Source organism: Schistocerca piceifrons, chromosome 1 (assembly GCF_021461385.2).
Source record: "Schistocerca piceifrons isolate TAMUIC-IGC-003096 chromosome 1, iqSchPice1.1, whole genome shotgun sequence".
Taxonomy (NCBI): Eukaryota; Metazoa; Arthropoda; class Insecta; order Orthoptera; family Acrididae; genus Schistocerca; species Schistocerca piceifrons.
The window spans coordinates 853,359,462-853,380,228 of NC_060138.1; the positions used below are offsets into that span (position 1 = coordinate 853,359,462).

Consider the following 20,767-nt stretch of genomic DNA (forward strand, 5'->3'; position numbering starts at 1 on the left):
TATCTCATCTTTACCAGTTTATTCCTATTACAACCAACATGATTGTGTTCCACTCACCAGCTACGGTCTGATGCGGGGTAGAGGGTAAGGGAGATATTCTGTTAACACTGAAAATGATTTTCAGATGTAGAAAAAACAGTCTGAAGTAGGTTATGGTTATGTAGATGAAAGGATTCAGTTATGGGGGGGATAAGCAATGTAACAAGTGAAGAAAAGTGTTAAACAGTCAAGGATTTGCTAGAAGCCCTAGAATTTGGAGGGACTTGATGTCCAGAAAACATTGTGGTAGGTAACGGGATTTTTACTAAGGAAAGCATTTAATTTTTATCTCTTTTTTCACAACTTGACCAGTCAACTATCAGAGTGAGTTAGTAGTTAGTGAGAATACTGTTCAATATCAGTAAATGGTATTTATTGCCAGATAAGTAACAAATTAATACATTTGCAAGTGGCTGATAGCATCTTCGACAATGTCAGACAGAGCGTGCTAGCTCCACCAGTGGATCACTCCGGAACCTGAGTGGCACGCCACCCACGGTCGAGGCGACAATGCCGCGGGTTGCCATTGGGAGTGGCACTGGTGTATCTGCTGCCACAGACACCTCAAACTGTGACAGCACGTGTGCAACACCAGCCTTCGCTGACATCAGCCCGAATCGCATTCCTGTAACACAAACACTCTGTAACTAAAAGTATTTCGACATCAATCTCAAACACAGTCATGGTTGTTTGTGGTTCCATCCTCAGTCTAGGGAATCACCACCCTATACATGTATCATTGTGTCCATTCTCTAGGCCATCCATCACACTATCATTTTGATTCATATTGTAGAAAGCATTTTTCATGGGACAATTAGCTGTGCAGATATGAAATAAAATGATCACATATATTTTTATGGATGTTTCTTAGGAATGGTCTCTACAGTGCACAACTTATGATGTGTGCTGGTAAAGGAGCTACATAAAATGACTGATGAGCTGTCTGTATTAAAATTCTTAAGAGATGTGCACTCCAGGTTGTCTTCTGCATCTGTCTAACATGTTCCAGCTCATCCAGTCCTCTCACCTTTTATTCCCATAGCATCTTTGAACCCCACACATAAGATGGAAAACCCAATCTTGGAACACCATATCCTATCCTCTTACCTCCAATACAGCTACCTTCACAGGATCTCTTATGGCTCACTAAGCACATTGTAGCAATCATCCTTTTTATTGTAAATATGATCATTTTCATAGAACATCGCCAAGTCTATTAATTATTGTACAAATACTCTTTCCATGAAGTTATTAAAAATTCACCATGTGGTCTTATTTTAAATCATAAACAAGTGCTTCATGTATACTTTTAAAAAAATGATTACTTTTTTTTTCAATTTGTTGGGACAGGACCATCACAGCCTTCTTTTCACTGGTGTTTCGTGAAGTGTTTGTAAACAAATATATCACAGTTGCAGTATGTATGTTTCGAAACTAGTTTTGGACCGACTGGTTCATTCTGAAGTCTGACATATTGAGGCTGCACTGGCAGTGACCGATCTTAATAACAAACATTACAGTTTTAATACATACTTTACAAAGTAATCATAGATGACTGTTACGATCAACATGTGCCCACTTACAAGGGAACTATCCAGTATGAAATGTCGAAAGATGCCCTGAAATTGTTTTATGCAGGAAGAGTACACCAAAAGAAACACACCATCAAAATTTTAGCTGCTAAGATACATTGCAAGTAATTTTTTTTTTTTTTTTAATGTTGAAATATGCCAAATGCCTTGCTTACCAGGCAGTTGTAGAAATGCACACCCCTGCCTTAGCTGTAACAAACAGTGCATGCTGCATGCACAACACACCGGTCACATGCCATTGGTTGACAGCACATCAGTAAACAGGTAACAGGACACAACATGATCTTAATTCGTAAAGTGTGTTTCAGTTTCCACTAATAGTTTCAATGGTACATTTGTTCACAGTTACTATTCACTTGAAACTGCAACGGATTTAATATCCATAATAATAATAATAATAATAATAATAATTAGTAGTTGCCTTTGCAGTATCACCAAGTGTTAACACTGGGGATAAAACTGAATTAATTTTCTTTTTAACTTCTTCCTATATGCTTGCTCATAGCATCTGCCTGTGTGCAGAACCCAGAGTTCCATAGTGATGTGGAATGCAATTAATGCTTTCAGCCTTGCAGAGAAGTAACATGAAGAACATGATATGCAATTGAAATAACCTGCTTCTCCAGAAGACCTTCACATGCATTATTTGTTAGTTAATTTCATGGCCCGTCATTCCAATGATGTCAACATTTAATTAGAAATCATGGAAACATTAGAACAAACAGGACATATCTTGGACAATTCCATGATCTGTGGTTCAAATGATGATGGTTGTGCTACTTTAAGTCCATAAGAAAAATAGAATACTATAAATTTTTTGGTTAAACGAAGGAGGTAGGATACACTTAAGTCACGTGCAAAGCTGGTTTCGTGTCATATAATCTGAACATGAATCTTATAAATGGAAGAAAGTGTTACATGAAGTACAAAATATGTGGCAGAATAAAACTCACAAAAGTGTGAAAGAAAAGCTATTTGAAAGGCTTGGAACTGTTTGAAAGAGAAGATCGATGGCACTGGGCACTCTGTATCACATGTGCTATGATGATAACAGATTTCCAGGATTACGAAGTTTACCTCAACTAAACATGTAGAGGAGATTCACTAACAGGTGATACGTTAAAATTCATAGCTGTCATGAAGACGAAGCTTCTTGTTATCCCCTAAAAGCTGTGTATTAAGCCAATCAATCAGGTTTTGTGCAAACCGCCCTTTATAATTTTGAGTGAAACAAAGACTAGAGCAGTAGTTCCCAAAGGGGGGGGCAATACGAAATTTTCTTAGGGGTAAAAACTGAACGACTCAATTCTGTTTGTCACAAAACTGAATTATTTTCTAAAGATCATTACTATTATCACAGTTTCGTAAGACCCTAATACTGATTATTTAAGTCCCCAGTAATTACTTTTCTGAGTAGTTAGCATTAATACGATGGAAGTTACAGGTTCGTCACATAGTCCACCCGCTACACACATATGTTGTGCTTTGTCCTGTAGATTGCTGATCATACATGTGAGATATATACACAAGAAACACTAAATATCTCAAGAAAATGGGGGAGAGGACGAGTCACTCTCTCACAGTTCTCCATATTCAAGGGTGCAATATAATGTTGATTTTATACCCTAGACATTATTTTTGTGAGACAACGGGATGTCATCAGCATGAGCAGGCATTGATGAGTGTGTGTACGTTGTTAATGCATGTGGGATCTTTATGGTGGCTCTCCTTCGAATAGTATCTTCTGGATTTGAGAACAACCAAGCAGTTTGGTTATTTAACAGTACATCTTGCAGTGGATGTATGGGGCTTGAAAGCCATATGCAGCTATTAGGGACAAGAACATCTCAAAAGCACTTACCGGGTATAGAATGATGGGCCCAAGAATATCTTGCACCGGTGTGCACACAATTCATTCAGTCGAAGAGGCAGAAAAACTGCCCACCTGTTTGGTGCCTCTTACCACAGCAGGAGCAGAGATGAGAGGGAAATCTAGGTCGCCTGGCCAATGCATTACAACAATGTTGTAAACACCCTTTGTGAGCAGGGATGGTGGCCATAAAAATTCACTAGTTTCCATGTTCATTGAATCCTCAGGCGTTCAAAACAATTTTAGAAGGAACGCAACTTTGATGGTGGCTCTGAAATGACCTATGTTGGGACACAAATGTACTTCGCTTAGTTTAGCCGGAACCCCTGGTCAAGCACGCAGTAATGCTTGGACCGTCCAGATAATGATCTCCATTAATTTTAAAGCTAAACAGAAATTCAAAACACGCTGCTGTGGGGAAAAAAACAAGACGGGACCAAGACATCCCCTCTCTGCATAGGAATTTGCGAGTCAGGGATTGGCTACTTCTTATGAAAAGAGGATTAGGATTGGGGAGGAGTAGAGCAGACGTGTTAGAGGGGAGACATGGAGCTTGTGGAATCTTGTGACAGGCACAAAACCCTTGAGGGGCAGTTGCAGGAGTGCTTTTGTGGAATTTACTGATGTTTGATGGAAAGTGAGAAGAGGAAGAACAGGGTTTTCTGGCTCGGACTCCAGTCTGCCGAGAATTCTGGTCCTGAGTTTTCATTTGAGTGGGTTGCACTTGAGACACTTCTCCTTGACTGGGGAGCCTGTGGTGAGGACTTAGCTGTACCGACATTTTAGACCTCAGTCATCTCGGACAACTCGCTGTGTCGAGGGCAATCTTATTTGCTGCAGGTCTGCCATCTTAACATTTGATCTCATTGTGTGCACTGCCGTACTGGTCCATGGTATGACCGGCAAACGGAAGTGTCACGTGTTGGAATCTGTCAAGATTTCAGAGTTCAACTAGAGTAATTGCGTTCCGTCTAACAGATCACCAGACGTGATTTTTGCGTGTTTTGCGTCCACAATGGCGATTACCGGCGCCGCAAATCACTGTTCTGCAGACACTTTAATCACGACCGTCACCTGAGACAGCGCCACACATCGAGGAAAGGGGTATTGTATCGCTGCTCCAGCTTGTAGGGCAAACAGGATCACAGTCTTGCCACTTGTTCTCACCTGCACCAACATAGCATATCTTCTGTGTAGAATAGATCCATCAACATTTATTCAGTGTTAGATAATTTCAGATGCATTATCCAAGGTTTGAGCCAGAGTAAATAGTTCAATCAGGAAAACCTAAGTCTTTTCTAACCAGCCGCCACCTAGAGAAGTGTGAGCTGTTTGTCGCATATTCGTACTGCAATCAGTTCATGTTTATTTGTCATCACACTTGACATGTATTTTTCGTCCTATTTGTAATCAACAAACTTGTGCCATAACTTTTATAAAGGATCAATCCTGTGTTTATATATTAATCATCCATCAACAAGTGACTAAAATAAGGACAGGGCCACCATTTCATTAGTATCATTTCAGCACTCAAGTTCATTTAGATTCTGATAAATGTGATAACCTCTAATGCAGGCTACCAACAACAAACCCAGTCAAAGGGCAAAATCAGTCTAGCAGACGCGTGGGCCAGGTAGTCAAGTGGAAGGTTTACTGGTTAAAGCCATTGCTTTCAGGGCGTAAACTCGTAGTCGCCCGTCGCCTTCCAAAACTTGCCGCAAGTCCAGTGCAGTCGTGCAAATGTCTTCTCCAAGTTACAGATAGTAACTGCAATAATCCAGAAATTACTTTGAAACATAAATGAATTACCTGACAGCACAACACAGCAATCACTACATAAGGGCAACTATAATTCTGTAACTATTATTATTATTGTTATTATTATTATTATTATTATTATTATTATTATTATTGCTACTACTACTAATGGTTTTGGTAAGACACAAAGCATTTACAGCCTGTAGTCTTCCATGCAATTTCAGACGTAAGTAGTGCAATCAAGTGATTTACGAACAGTACGTATGGTGTTGCAGTGTGCAGATCAAGCAAATGCCGCAATGGAGAGGAGTAACGGGGGGAAGTATGTTTTGTAACAAGTGCCTACCATCACGGTGGATAGTTATCTTCCTTTTTTGAGGAGGAGTTGTGAGTAGCATTTTCGATGCAGCACAAATTCCTTCACCATTTTACACACACACACACACACACACACACACACACACACACACAAACGTCAATGTCATTCATCTTTCATCATTTAAAAAATAGAAGTATTCCAAGCCAGGTCTTTCATTCTACAGTTTAGTTAGGCGGTGAAGTTGCTGATAGTGTGGGGAATTGCACTTAGGGTAATGGTGTAAGAAAAGTTGGGAACCACTGAAAGAGTCACTTCTGCAGTTTATGAATGCTATGACACATTCGTTCACAACAATACCAGTTTCCACAGCTTTATCTCCGTCTTCAGGAACATCGAGGTAAATTAAGACAATTTTTTTTTTTTAAAGTTACTGTTTATTTGCAGAAGTCTTGTAAGCGATGCAGGAAAACCTGGAATAATGCGAGGGAATAATTTCCGGGGTTACATCCGAAACATCTTACCACTTTCAGAGAATAATTCGTTGGGCTCTTGGTCTGCTCACACCGACACCTATGTTTTTAGAAGGACGACGAGAGGACTGTTAATATAATTCTCATTGTACCCGGAACTAATCTGTGATTTAGCCTCTTGATAAAAAAAAAAACAGTGTAAAGCGATGTTCAGAATAGCCGGACAACACTATTGTTAAACTTCAGTCATTTCTGTATTGTCGGTTTGCATCACCACATTTTACGAATTTGGCAAAGTATGCTTGGTACGCAACACAGTATTCAGAACAATGGCCACGACCATTTCTTACTCTATTCTAGTCCTTTCTAAATAAAACTAGTTATTACTGCGGAGAGTGTGAAAGCATTAATTTTTCTTTTGTGCCAAGTCTAAGGAAAATGCATGTTTTCGTCATCCAATAGACATTTCGCATTTTTGTGACGACTACAGGGAATAAACGGGGAACTGTTTCACGTTTAGAGAAATATATCTGTATATTGTTCAGAAACTATAATAAGAATTCTGTTACAGGAATTATTCTAAAATATTTAATTTCAATAAATTAAAGTCCCGACTGATGGAAGTCTCCTGTATTGTGACATCGTACACCACTTCGATTTTCTTCTCCCTGCTAGTCACGTCTGTCAAACCGATAAAAATAATTTATCTCGGGAAAGAATAGACGTATCAAGTTGGAATTTATGTCACATACTAACGACTACAGCCCCCGTCGGTGTAAAAACTTGAAGCTTCTAAGTCACTGCAATCAAAAGATATAAAGATACGGCCATTTATGTCACATATTTTGACACTCTCAAACTCACTCATAAAAACCTGTACGTTGACCTAGAATCATGAAATTCGGAAGGAAGGAAGATTTCACAGAACAAGCACAGGAACAGATCTGAGAATTGTTAAGCTCTAATTATGTCACACGACAAAAATAATTTTTTAGTCATTCGCGGAAGTCTAGGGAATTCCTGTGTCCGATATCTTGCCAGTATCGGCACCAATAACAGGTAAAAATAGTAGATTCTCGATATAGGGATGGATGAACTATGTATATTCAAAATGTGTGGAACTCTCGGTGCGCTACTCCTACTCACACTTATCCGGAATTTTTTCCTAATATTAAACCGATGCAAAATTTTAAATGTTTTTTTTGTCTCAAGAGTGATTATTTGTTGCTGCCAGCTCGTCCGCACTGCGAACAGTTCAAAAAACAATAATGAAAAAATCTCCAACGTAAAACGCCCTTGAAGATGGCTGCCTGGTTGTCAGCCGAAATATCGCGGCATGACGTCAACGTCACCTGGCAGCAATATTTAAACCTCACGGAACACGAAAAAATTGTATCATTGCTCTCAATTTTGTTAGTGATATTTCGGAAAGCAATAATAGTTGGGTTTTAGGCTCGGTGTAACATTATTTCAGAACAGGAAAAAAGTGTGAAAAATTCAGCTCTGAGGTCGAAGGTAGCTGTCTTGGAAACTGTCCAACTCTACATTCTGTAGATGTTGGATGCGACCATTGACTGTGCAATACGCAAAAGCCGTGTGACACTTTAATTTGAAATGTTCATTGGTCTGCAAGACAAGTGTTTTCCAGTGTTGTGTCTGCAACACTTCAAAGAACCCTGCTCCATATGGGGCTCCGGAACAGATTTATAGTGTCTGTATGGTATCATACTGAAACTACGTGACTGACGAATAGCGACAAGTACCCGTTTTCGAGGACTCACATTTTTCGCTGAGTATCCAGAGAGGAATGTCGCCTTCTACGGAGCTGTTAGCGTATGGAGGCCAAGTAGTGGGCGACCTTTACCGCTAATCTGACAATTTAGAAAGAAATGGAGACATTAGCGGTATCATGTCCACGTAGTGAAGCCATCACTCATGAAGTCGCACGTCGCACTGGCCTTCCACACGCTACTGTTTGGAGAGCACTAAGGCGTAGTCTCCAGTGCTATATCAGTGCAAAATCTAGCATCATCATGAACTGTTACCTACTTATTTTTTGATGCAGAGAGCATTTGCGGTGTGGGCACTTCAAAAAATGGGGAAGATGACGACTGATGGTCTAATGCGTTGTGGACCAATGCAAAGAGCACCCATATGATAGTTTGTAGGGGCGGGGGAGGGGGAGGGGTGGTGGTGGTTCAAATGGCTCTGAGCACTATGGGACAACTTCTGAGGTCATCAGTCCCCTAGAACTTAGAACTACTTAAACCTAACTAACCTAAGGACATCACACACATCCATGCCCGAGGCAGGATTCGAACCTGCGACCGTAGCAGTAGTGCGGCTCCAGACTAGCGCCTAGAACCGCTCGGCCACCCCGCCGGCCGGCGGGGGTGCGGGGCTGGGGGGTGGGTGCATGAAGTGTTTTTAATATTCTGGAAAATGAATGGTGACTTGCAAGTAGCCATAAAGAAGTTGCAGTTCCGACTTTATTAAAAACGTGCGTAATACTACCTTTTAAATCATTTTATTGAAAGGAAAAAAAACGGACCAAACTATATTTTTTCCTTACTCTGAGAGCCAAGGGGAGGGGGGTGGCCGACGAAGCCGATTTCGGGGGCCATGGCCTCCCCTTGCCCCCTGATAGGGTCCCCCTTGGACCGACAAAGCCAGTTTCATGCTTCGAGGGTCTGTCAACATCCACAACTGCATGGCGTGAAAATCATGGTGTGTTGTGGATTTACCACATCTATCGTGATCGGACCCCTTTTCTTTGAGGAAATGTAGGGTGCTGCTTTTCAAACTGTCAGCGTGACTGGTGCGAGGTACGTCGATATGTTACAAAATCGAGTCCTTTCTAACCTGGCAGATAAGCACTTGCTGGAAGGTACAACTTTTATGCAAGATGGTGCTCCACTCCATATTGCTACACGTGTGAAAGATCTCTTGGGCACATCGTTTGGTAAGGATCGCATGATGAGCCGTCAATTCTGTCATGATTGGCCTTCTAGGTCCCCATGAAGTCGCAGCTCTAGGGATGCTGAAAGACAACATCCGACGGCAGTTACTCACCATACCTACTGATATGCTGTACAGTGCTATTCAGAGTATCGTCCCTCGACTACAGGTATTGTTGATAGGTGACGGCCGACATACTGATCGTTGTTATGAAGAACATCGTCTTTGCTAAAAATCAATTGTTATGCTTATTAGTGCTTTTGTATGATATGAAGCACTACCTGCTGGTCATTTTGTGCATCATTTTTGGTTTCAAAAAATCTCGTGTCATTTCAAGGACGTGTGCTAATTTTTACCTCTCTACCTACATTATTCCGTGAAGTATTGAATTTTCAAATGTTGATTAACTTTTGGGTCATTCTGTGTATTCATAACAGATAACTGTATCAACTTCTCTCTTTCAAATGGAGCTGTAGTAATTTCTGCTGCTAGTGTCTTAGGTATTAAAAAAGAATAATTCAGTGGCGTTTCACGCTTCAGAGTCCAATTACTAGTTTCGGAGTGATTAGAATATTTGTAACTTCAGATTTATCTATTTCAAACATGAAATAGATTGTTGTTTTATACAAATATTCGCGACCTCATACCCGAACAAGGAAATAAGTGACGTTGGATAACGAGGAAATAATGTTGCACTGCTGGGATACCTGTATGAAAAAGATAACAAATGAAATACAGATTTCATTGTCTCTGTATCGTTCACGTGTGTCGAGTGCTGGCTATTTTGAAAAAAAAAAAAAAAAAGGCTCTGACAAAACAAGAAAGATTAAATATACGATGGTTGTTCAATTATAAATTCAACACATTTTTTTCTCGGTCAGTTTCGGAATTTGTCACGGGAGGTCGTGCAAAATTTTCGGTTCAGTCCCTATCGTTTCATGAAGTTCCGATGGGTGACGTAGCCTTCAAAATTACATCTGTGACGGAGGTGCGGTCCAAGCAGAGAGCTGTCACTGAGTTTCTTTTGGCAGAGAGCCAGAGCATCGCAGATATTCATAGACATAGGTATGTCTATGGAGACCTGGCAGTGAACAAAAGCTCGGTGAGTCGTTGGGCGAAGCATCTGTCATTATCAGAACAAAGTCGCACAGTTTTGTCCGATCGTACACGTGCCGACCTCCCGCACACAGCTGTGACTCCCGTCATGTTGTAACGTGCGGACACTCTCATTCGAGGTGATTGACGGGTCTCAATCAAACATCTCGCTGCTCAACTAGATGTGTCTACTCGTAGTGTTGACACACCAGTAAGGATACTCAAAGGTGTGTGCCCGCTGGTTTCCTCGCTGCCTAACAGAAGACCGTAAACAGCAACGAAGGAATATCTGTATGGAATTGCTTTCGCGTTAAGAGGCTGATCGTAACAGTTTTTGTCGTGACAGGCGATGAAAAATGGTTCATCACTTCGAACCACAAACAAAACAGCAATTGATGGAGTGGCGACACGCCACGTCTCCTCCGAAGGAAAAAAAAATCAAACCCCATTCTCAGCCAGTAAAGTCCTAGCGACGGTCTTCTGGGACTCTGAAGTGGTAATTCTGTTTGATGTCTTCCCTCACAGTGCAAGGATCGACTCCGAAGCATACTGTGCTACCCTCAGGAAATAGAAAATAAAAAAAGAACCGACTTAAGCGTGTTCGTCACCACAGAAATGTAAAAGAAGTTCTCCTTCTCTGTGACACCGCAAGGCCTCACATAAGTCTGCGCGCCCGACAGGAGTTCACAAAACTTCATTGGACTGTTCTTCCTACAGCCCGGATCTTGCACCTTCCGGCTTCCATCTGTTTGGCCCAATGATGGGTGCACTCCGCGGGAAGCAGTACATGGGGAGGTTATTGATGCAGCAAGACCTTGGCTCCAACGTCGACTAGTAGAGTGGTAATATTTAGGCATAGGAGTCCTCCCAGTAAGGTGGCGTAAGGTCGTCGCATTGAACGGAGATTATGTTGAAAAACTGGGTTTTGTAACCAGAAGAGTGGGGCGTAATAAGATACGAGGGGCATTTGAAAAATCTGTGAAAAAATAAAAACTACTTACGTGTTTGGGGTAAACGTTTTCTATTTTTCGACATAGTCTCCTATTAGACTTATGTACTTTGTCCAACGTTGTTCTAATTTGCTGATCCCTTCCGAATAATAGGAATTGTCCAAGTCTGCAAAATAGCTATTAGTTGCTGCAGTCACCTCCTCGTTTGAATAAAATCTTTGTCCCGCCAGCCATTTCTTCAAATTGGGGAACAAATAGTAGTCCGAGGGAGCCTAGTCTGGAGAATAGAGGGGATGTGAAACGAGTTGGAATCCTATTTCCATTAATTTTGTGACCAAAACTGCTGAGGTGTGTGCTGGTGCACTGTCGTGACGGAAAAGGACTTTTTTGCGCTCTAATCGCCGGTGTTTTTCTTGCAGCTCGTTTTTCAAACGATCCAATAACGATGAATAATATGCACTTGTAATAGTTTTACCCTTTTCCAGATAGTCGAAGAGGATTATCCCTTGCGAATCCCAAAAGACAGTCGCCATAACCTTCCCGGCCGAAGGACTGGTCTTCGCCTTTTTTTGTGCAGATTCTCCCTTGGTAACCCATTGTTTAGATTGTTCTTTGGTCTCAGGAGTATAGTAATGTATCCAGGGTTCATCTACAGTGACGAAACGACGCTTAAAGTCCTGCAGATTCTTCCTGAACAGCTGCAAACCATCCTTGCAACCCACCTTTTGGATCCATCACCGTATCATGGATCTTCTCAATGATTTCTGGAGTCGTAACCTGCACAGGGCGTCCAGAACTTTCAGCATCGCTTGTGCCCATATGGCCACTCCGGAAATTTTGAAACCTCTTATAAAATGTTCTAATCGAAGGTTGAGAATCACCGTAATTTTTATCAAGCTTCTCTTTAGTCTCCTGAGGCGTTTTTCCTTTCATAAAGCAATGTTTTATATAGACACCTTCCCTTGCTGTATGCTTCAATAAGCATGCTTATACTTTTTTTGTTTAATTCCGTTTGTACAGTATGGAGCTATCATTAGATAGCAGACAAATATACAGATTTTCTCAACGGAAGTACAAAAAATATAATTATCACTTGTTTAATTAATGTATCTATACAAAGAAATCATTCACTGAAAATTATGTAGAACATCTCGCACAATAGCCAAAAGGATTCAGAAGCTCACGTATTTCTCTGCGCGGATCCACGGCAGAATATTGTTGTTGTTGTCGTTGTGGTCTTCAGTTGAGAGACTGGTTTGATGCAGCTCTCAAATGGCTCCGAGCACTATGCAACTTAACTTCTGAGGTCATCATTCGCCTAGAACTTAGAACTAATTAAACCTAACTAACCTAGGGACATCACACACATCCATGCTCAAGGCAGGATTCGAACCTGCGACCGGAGCGGTCGCTCGGCTCCAGACTGTAGCACCTAGAACCGCACGGTCACTCCGGCCGGCGATGCAGCTCTCCATGCTAACCTATCCTGTGCAAGCTTCTTCACCTCCAAGTACCTACTGCAACCTACATCCTTCTGAATCTGCTTAGTGTATTCATCTCTCGGTCTCCCTCTACGATTTTTACCCTCCACGCTGCCCTCCAATACTAAATTGGTGATCCCTTGATGCCTCAGAACATTTCCTACCAACAGATCTCTTCTTCTAGTCAAGTTGTGCCACAAATTCCTCTTTTTCCCAATTCTATTCAGTACCTCCTCATTAGTTATCTGATATATCCATCTAATCTTCAGCATTCTTCTGTAGCATCACATTTCGAAAGCCTCTATTCTCTTCTTTTCTAAACCATTTATTGTCCATGTTTCACTTCCATACTTGGCTACACTCCATACAAATACTTTCAGGAGACGTCCCGACACTTAAACCTATACTCGATGTTAACAAACCTCTCTTCTTCAGAAACGCTTTCCTTGCCATTGTAAGTTTTTATTTCTTCTCCATGGATTTTAATTCCTACTCCAAATTTTTCTTTTGTTTCCTTTACTTCTTGCTCAATTTACAGATTGAATAACATCGGGGATAGGCTACAACCATGTCTCACTCCCTTCCCAACCACTGCTTCCCTTTCATGCCCCTCCACCCTTATAACTGCCATCTGGTTTCTGTAGAAATTGTAAATAGCCTTTCGCTCCCCGTATTTTACCCCTGCCACCTTTAGAATTTGAAAGAGAGTATTCCAGTCAACATCGTCAAAAGCTTTCTCTAAAGTCAACAAGTGCTAGAAACGTAGGTTTGCCTTTCCTTAATCTATCTTCTAAGATAAGTCGCAGGGTCAGTATTGCCTCACGTGTTCCAACATGTCTACGGAATCCAAACTGATCTTCCCCAAGGTCGGCTTCTACCAGTTTTTCCATTCGTTTGTAAAGAATCCGCGTTAGTATTTTGCAGCTGTGACTTATTAAACTGATAGTTCGGTAATTTTCACACCTGTCAACACCTGCTTTCTTTGGGTTAGGAATTATTATATTCTTCTTGAAGTCTGAGAGTATTTCGCCTGTCTCATACATCTTACGGGTGTAGTTTCTCCTTGCTTTCAGCCGTTCGCAGTACCATCTCAGCAGGTCGTTAATTTTACAAGGACATATGAGTCAATTATGCAGACTGTTTCCCCTGCAACTACTGAAAAGGCTGCTACCCCTCTTCAGGAACCACACGTTTGTCTGGCCTCTCAACAGATACCCCTCCGTTGTGGTTGCACCTACGGTACGGCTATCTGTATCGCTGAGGCACGCAAGCCTCGCCACCAACGACAAGGTCCATGGTACATGGAGGGAGGCGGCGAATATAACGCTTGCTATTTCTCCCTGGCGGATAAACAGTCTACTAAAATCGCAGCGTCACCCGCTCTGCCGGTAGGTGACAGGCCACACACGACTTCTACGCGTTCGGTGTGTCGTGTAAGACCGGCTTTGCTGCACTGAACATACACATGACTTCTTAAATTAGTGCTGCCAACTACCCTCGAGGTTTTACGATTTGAAATATGCGGATGGGTGTGGTATCAGCGCATTGGGAAACCCGTTCAATACTACACTAATGGCCATTAAGAAATGCAGATGATAAATGGGTTTTCATTGGACAAATATATTATGCTAGAACTGACATGTGATTACATTTTCACGAAATTTGGGTGCATAGATCCTGAGAAATCAGTACCAATGTGCGTTCACCGCCATGTCGCCAAACACGGATGCAACATCATGATGCATCCGAGAAAATGACGTTTTGCCATTCGTGCAACTAGGTTCGTCGTTGAGTACACCATAGCAGGTGCTCGTGTCTCTGATGCAGCGTCAAGGATAACCGTCGAACTGTTCGTGCAGATGGTGGTTGTCTTGCAAACGTCCCCAACTGTTGACTCAGGGATCGAGACGTGGCTCCACGATCCGTTTCAGCCATGCGGATAAGATGCCTGTCATCTCGACTACGAGGCCGTTGGGATCCAGCACGGCGTTCCGTATTTCCCTCCTGAACCCACCGATTCCATATTCTGCTAACAGTCATTGGATCTCGACCAACGCGAGCAGCAATGTAGCGATGCGATAAACCACAATCGCGATAGGCTACAATCCGATCTTTATCAAAGTCGGAAACGTGATGGTACGCATTTCTCTACCTACACGAGGCATCACAACAACGTTTCACCAGGCAACGCCGGTCAACTGCTGTTTGTGTATGAGAAATCGGTTGTAAACTTTCCTCATGTCAGCATATTGTAGGTGTCGCGACCGGCGCCAACCTTGTGTCAATGCTCTGAAAAGCTAATCATTTGCATATCACAGCTTCCTCATCCTGTCGGTTAAATTTCGCGTCTTTAGCGCGTCATCTTCATGGTGTAGCAACGTTAGCAATTTTAATGGCCAGTAGTGTAGCTTGTCGCTAGGAAAGCACTCTACTAGATGTTTCCTCGTTTCTGGATAGGACGTGAAGGCGTTCCCAGCTGGCCTGGACGTTTGTCTGCTTTAACGTTACTGGTGTTTTTTTCTGGGGTAAACTAAAAAATGAAGTCAGTGCACATGTGCTGGCAACCCAAGAGAATTTCAAACATCGCACTGTTGCAGCAAGTGAAATGATGTCAGAGAAACCTTTCTAGTCTGTCCAGAAGTACTTGAAAATGTGTATTGCAGTAGACGGTGGGCATCTCGATAAGTACATGACATAATTGGAACTTGAAGAAAGTGTTTATAACCACATCTTCTGTGATTACCTTTTTGTTGCTGTTCCTAATGTAATTTTGCAATTTAAATGTGTATCTTGACCTTAAACTCATGATGCGAAATTATTATTTAGCTAATTTTATTTCTCAGTTCCCTGTTAATTCATTCAGTTTTTGCACCTTTCCTTTAAAGCTCTGGTAGAAACATGAACAGAAAATTGCCATAGTTAACTGGTGAATCGTACTTAAGAAACCACGCCCTTTGCCTTCCAGTTGGCGTGTCTTCCTTATTCTGCTTTAGTCTGTAGACACTCTGAGCTTTGCTAGACAAGCGGCAGCATCCCATTAGCCTTAAGGGGACAGTTCTGCGAGCTTCCGCATAGGACAGGATTTGGTTTCATATACAAAATAGATTAATCCTATGTTCTACGCATATATATACAATGAAGCGCCAAAGAAATTCGTATAGGCATGCATATTCAAATACAGAGATATGTAAACAGGCAGAATACGGTGCTGCGGTCAGCAAGCCTATATAAGAGAAGTGTCTGGCGCAGTTGCTAAGTCAGTTTGTGGCGTCGCAACTAGTGCGCGATCGCCCATTTGTCTATTAAAAGCTTTACTTCACAATGTATGTAGGCTGCAGTGTAAGCCGGTAGAGTATTATACAGTCAGTAACGGGCGAGTTGTGTCCTGCAGACTGCCTTCACGACCATCTGTTGCAGCTGCGTGTGTGAAAGTAGTGGAGTAGTGCTGGCAGGCCACTTACATTATACGAAACTAAAAATATTAATAACTAATAAAGGAATAACCTGAGGAACGTCATATTTGATGTACAACCTTCTGTTGTGAAAACAAACAATATGTCAAAGTCTGAGATCAAAAATAGTTGTATTTTGGAAGTAAGTAAAATTCCATAAAAAAACGTAATTTTCCGACAGTCAAGAATTTAAATAAATACAGTGATGTAATAGTTCACCTTCAGTGACTATGTACGATGATCTGGTAACACTTTCAGTGTTCATATATAAATTTGGAAAGTTTTTAGTTTCAGAAAACCTCTGTGACTTTTCTATAATAATAATTTCAAGAATTCTAAGTAAATATGTGTATTTGTGGTAGGGTGCGTGTGAATGAGAATGCGTGCTTGAGAGTATGTGGGACGTTCGACATTATTAAAAATCATTCATGTAATTCTCTACAGGAACTGTCAAGTGTTCCAATTCTGTAACGTGGGAACGAATCCACTAGTGGTTCCCCTACTAGTGAATGTCGGATGTCCAAGTATGTATGCTTATGTATAAGACAGCCAGAACATTCGCGACTACATAATAAATTTCCAGATGTAGAGTAAAGCTTATAGTTCATTTTGTTTTGTTTATTTAATTAGAGAGTTTTGTGTTACTTAATTTGATGACGTCAATGAGCCTAGAGAAGTGGTTGGTGCTTGCTAGATTTTGGCGCGAGCCGCGCCCTAGAAGTGAGTTCTCATTGGTCGTAAGTGCTGACAGACAATGAAAAGCGAGACGGTTGGCCGCCTAGCGAGGAGATATAGTTTGAGTGTGGGAGAGTGAAAGGGGAGTCGCGAGCTAGCTTTGATTGGAGGCGGTTATGCTGGATGTGACTTTTCGCATTACGTGTAAGATGAAGTCTTGGGATGTCTTCCGCGTTATGGTCCAGTGTTAATGGTATCTGGTAGTGGCCAGAAACTGTTTATGAACACTTTCGAGTGTTGTGATAATTCGTTCCGACGAAAATCGCGAGTGAACTTTGAATTATAAAGCGTGGCGGTACTGAGTATAATCTTACTGAGTATTTTATGGCGAGCATAAACTTTTACTAAAGACAACACTGAATATCGTGTGCAGAAGAAATTGGCCGATCATTGACTGTGTTACAAGTAATTGGTTTCGGAATTTGGGCCGGCCGGAGTGGCTGAGCGGTTCTACGCGCTACAGTCTGGAGCCGCGCGACCGCTACGATCGCAGGTTCGAATCGTGCCTCGGGTATGGATGTGTGTGATGTCCTTAGGTTAGTTAGTTTTAAGTAGTTCTAAGTTCTAGAGGACTGATGACCTCAGAAGTTAAGTCCCATAGTGCTCAGAGCCATTTGAACCATTTCGGAATTTGGGAAGGTAAAAGTTCCGGCTGTTTTAGGTATGGTGATAACTGTGAGCAGAAACTTTAGTAATTTTCGTAAATGTGGGCTGATGATCTTGCTTAACGGCAATAAAGATCTATTGAAGGTTTAAATTAGAACTTCATGTTTAAAGCACGAGTGACATCCCCTTCCCGAATCATTTCTTTAGGTACATAGAAAATTTTCAGCAAATTTTACTTATAGCGGCCTCCGGCGTGTATCTATGAGGTTACAGTTTCCTCAGCACTGCTTTTCTGTGGTCTCGTAAGTAGCTGCAGTCAGGAGTTTACGGGCGAAGACCTACCGCTGCAAAGAGGTAGGTGAACAAAAATTATAAAAGAAATTGCATTGCAGTAGCAACGTATAATCCATCGCAACTGGTGCAACGCACGCACGCGCGTAAAAAAAAAAAATCCGTCGCAAGTTACTGCTGATACAATGGCAGGTTGTCAAAACTAAGTGCGTTTGAACGTGGTGTTGTACTCGCCGCACGAGCGATGGGACACAGCAACTCCGAGGTAGCGATGAAGTGGGGATTTTCCCGACGACCAGTTCACGAGTCTACCGTGAATATCAGGGATCTGGTAGAACATCAAATCTCCGACATCGCTGCGGCCGGAAAAAGATCCTGCAAAAACGGGACCAACGACGACTGAAGAGATTCGTTCAACGTGACAGAAGTGCAACCGTTCCTAAAATTGCTACATATTTCAATGCTGGGCCATCAACATGTTGGCTGGTCGGACGAGTGTCGTTCCAAATTGTATTGAGCGGATGGATGTGTACGGGTGTGGAGAAAACCTAATTAATCTATGGACGCTGCATGCCAGCAGGGGACTGTTCGAGCTGGTGAAGTTTCTGCAATGGTGTGGGGCCTGTGCAGTTGGAGTGATATTGGACCCGTGATTCATCTAGATACGACTCTGACAAGTGACACATACGTAAGCATCCTGTCTGGTCACCTGCATCCATTCATGTCCTTTGTGCATTCCGACAGACCTGGGCAATTCCAGCAGGACAATGAGACACCCCACACGTCCAGAATTGCAGCAGAGTGGCTCCGGGAACACTCTTAAGAGTTGAAACATTTCTGCTTGTCACCAAACTCCGCAGTCATGAACATTACTGAGCATATCTGGGATGCCTTGCAACGTGCTGTTCAGAAGAGACCGCTTTAGCTCTTAACATGTTAGCACGACCGTGAAAAACGCTTTCCGTAATTCGGCTTTCGTCCTTCGGAAGTTATGTCTCATGTAAGCGTAGCAATTATCTCTGTCATTGTGTACCCTGTCTGCATCCACAGATACATTACTAATCACTCCTTAACAGCTTGCTAAGGGATCGGAAGTTCCAGGTAATCACTGGAAGCAATTTAAGTAAGGGGAGGAAGCTAAACAACGGAGTGCCCCAAGGATCAGTTCTCTAACCATTGCTGTTCAATTTGTATCTATCTGATCTACCTGACACTTCGTCGAGAAAATTCTGCTATACCGATGACCCGGCTCTGACTGTACAACACCAGGAAATGAAGACAACAGAAGAGCTTCTAACTAATGACCTATCTGTATTAAACAATTACTTCAAAGTCTGGAGACTCCAACCCAGTGTGAGTAAAACAGAAGTGTGTTGCTTCCATTTAAATAATCCGTTGGCGAACGTAAAACTGGAAGTAAGTTTCAGAGGCAGAATTCTTCGTCATAATTGGAACCCAAAATATCTTGGTGTCATCTTGGACTGTAGACTATGCTTCAAACAACACCTTCTTAACATGGGTCAGAAGTTGAGGAGTTGAAACAACATTCTCCATAAGCTATGCGGAACTACTTGGGGATCTTCAGCAACTACCCTGCGATCTTCAGCTCTGGGTTGTTGTACTCAAGTGCTGAGTATTGTGCACCTGTTTGGATGAACAGTCATCATACAAGGTTTGTTGACACCCAGCTGGATACGACAATGCGCATAATATCTGGCGCAATCAGATCTACCCCAATTTATTGGCTTCCACTGATAACCCTTGTAATGCCTCCAGATCTACCCAGATGTCCTGCCCTTATGAGGGAATTCCACGAGGTCTCCAGGAATTCTAACCTACCCATGCATACCGACCTACCACTTTTGAATCGTAAGAGACTTCAATCATGCCATCCAACTAAATGCGATGCTGCTGACACGGTTGCTAAGGATTTCAAACCCCTTGAAGAATGGAAATGTCAGTGGGAAGAAGTGACAGATGTGCGCCTGCAAAACATCTCAGGTGCTAAACTTCAAGTGGATTCGACCTACCACGCAAGACCTGGACTACCCTCAACAGAATCCGTAGCAGCCATGGCCAATGCAGGGATGCTCTCTTTAAGTGGAAGAAGCCGCCTAATCCAGCCTGTGACTGCGGGGCTCCATACCAGACTGTTCACCACATTGTCAGTGTGTGCAGGATTCGAGCCTATCACGGTGCTTCCTGCTAGCAACTGCAGATGCAGTGCGCTGGATTGAAGGACTGGATATTCAGTTGTAAAGACAAACTTAAGTTTCTTGTGTGTAAATATGTACATATGTATATCTAATTTAATTTTATGATATGTCTGTATTAGCCATACGCTAAATAAAAAAATCACTCCTGAAGAGCGTAAGCAATATTACATAATACTTTTCGACGGTTTCAAAGCAGAGAAACTTCTTTTGTCTTTATTGTACACTGCCGAAAAAAATCCAACACCATCGAGGACAAGACCATTTTGTTGACAAGTGAGGTGATAGGTAAGTCATCGTAGTAGGAGTATAAGATAAGAAATTCAGACCAAATGAAACACACATGTCACATTAAAGGGTGTCCGAACAGTTGCATCAACACCCAGTGTATCCCTACCCCTCCCCCCCCCCCCCCCTCCCCGCCACTGGCGGAAACACAGGGATGTATTCTTCTCACCTGCAACGACCATAAATATGCCAAATGGCATCCTGTAATAGACTGTCGGAAGCATCTTGCGCCATTTCTTGCAATTCTACAGAAGTTGTTGTAGGCCCTGGAGGACGAGCAAGTTACCGCTTCATGATGTTCAACTGGCGAGAGGTCTGGTGATCTTCCTGGCCAGGGCTGTAGTTTTACATCACAAAGTGCACATTGCGTCGCACAAGCCGTGTATGAACGTGCATTGTCCTACTGGAAAAGTACGTGACCTTGCTGTGGATGAAATAGTAGTAGCACGATGATAACAAGCTGTGAAGTGTAGTGCGCACTGCTTACTTTGTCCTGCAGAAAGACCAGATGTGGCTGCGCGTTGTAAGTGATGGCTCCCAGACCACAAAGCCTGGGACACGACCTGTGTGTCATGGGCGAATGCACTCTGGAATAGGCAGCTCACCTGGAATAGGCCATATGTAGTTGCGTCCATCACTCACAACCAGAA

General features: G+C 42.3%; 1 protein-coding gene across 1 annotated transcript in view; it reads right to left on the reverse strand.

Moving 5' to 3' along the window:
- Positions 1-395: 395 nt before the first annotated feature.
- The window catches only part of LOC124792889 (cytochrome P450 6k1-like), a 151,280-nt gene continuing 130,908 nt past the window's right edge, over positions 396-20,767 (reverse strand). Inside the window, exon 9 of the mRNA XM_047257977.1 lies at positions 396-664. Within this exon, the coding sequence (XP_047113933.1) occupies positions 474-664 (191 nt within the window). The 3' untranslated portion in view covers positions 396-473. The remainder of the gene's footprint in view (positions 665-20,767) is intronic.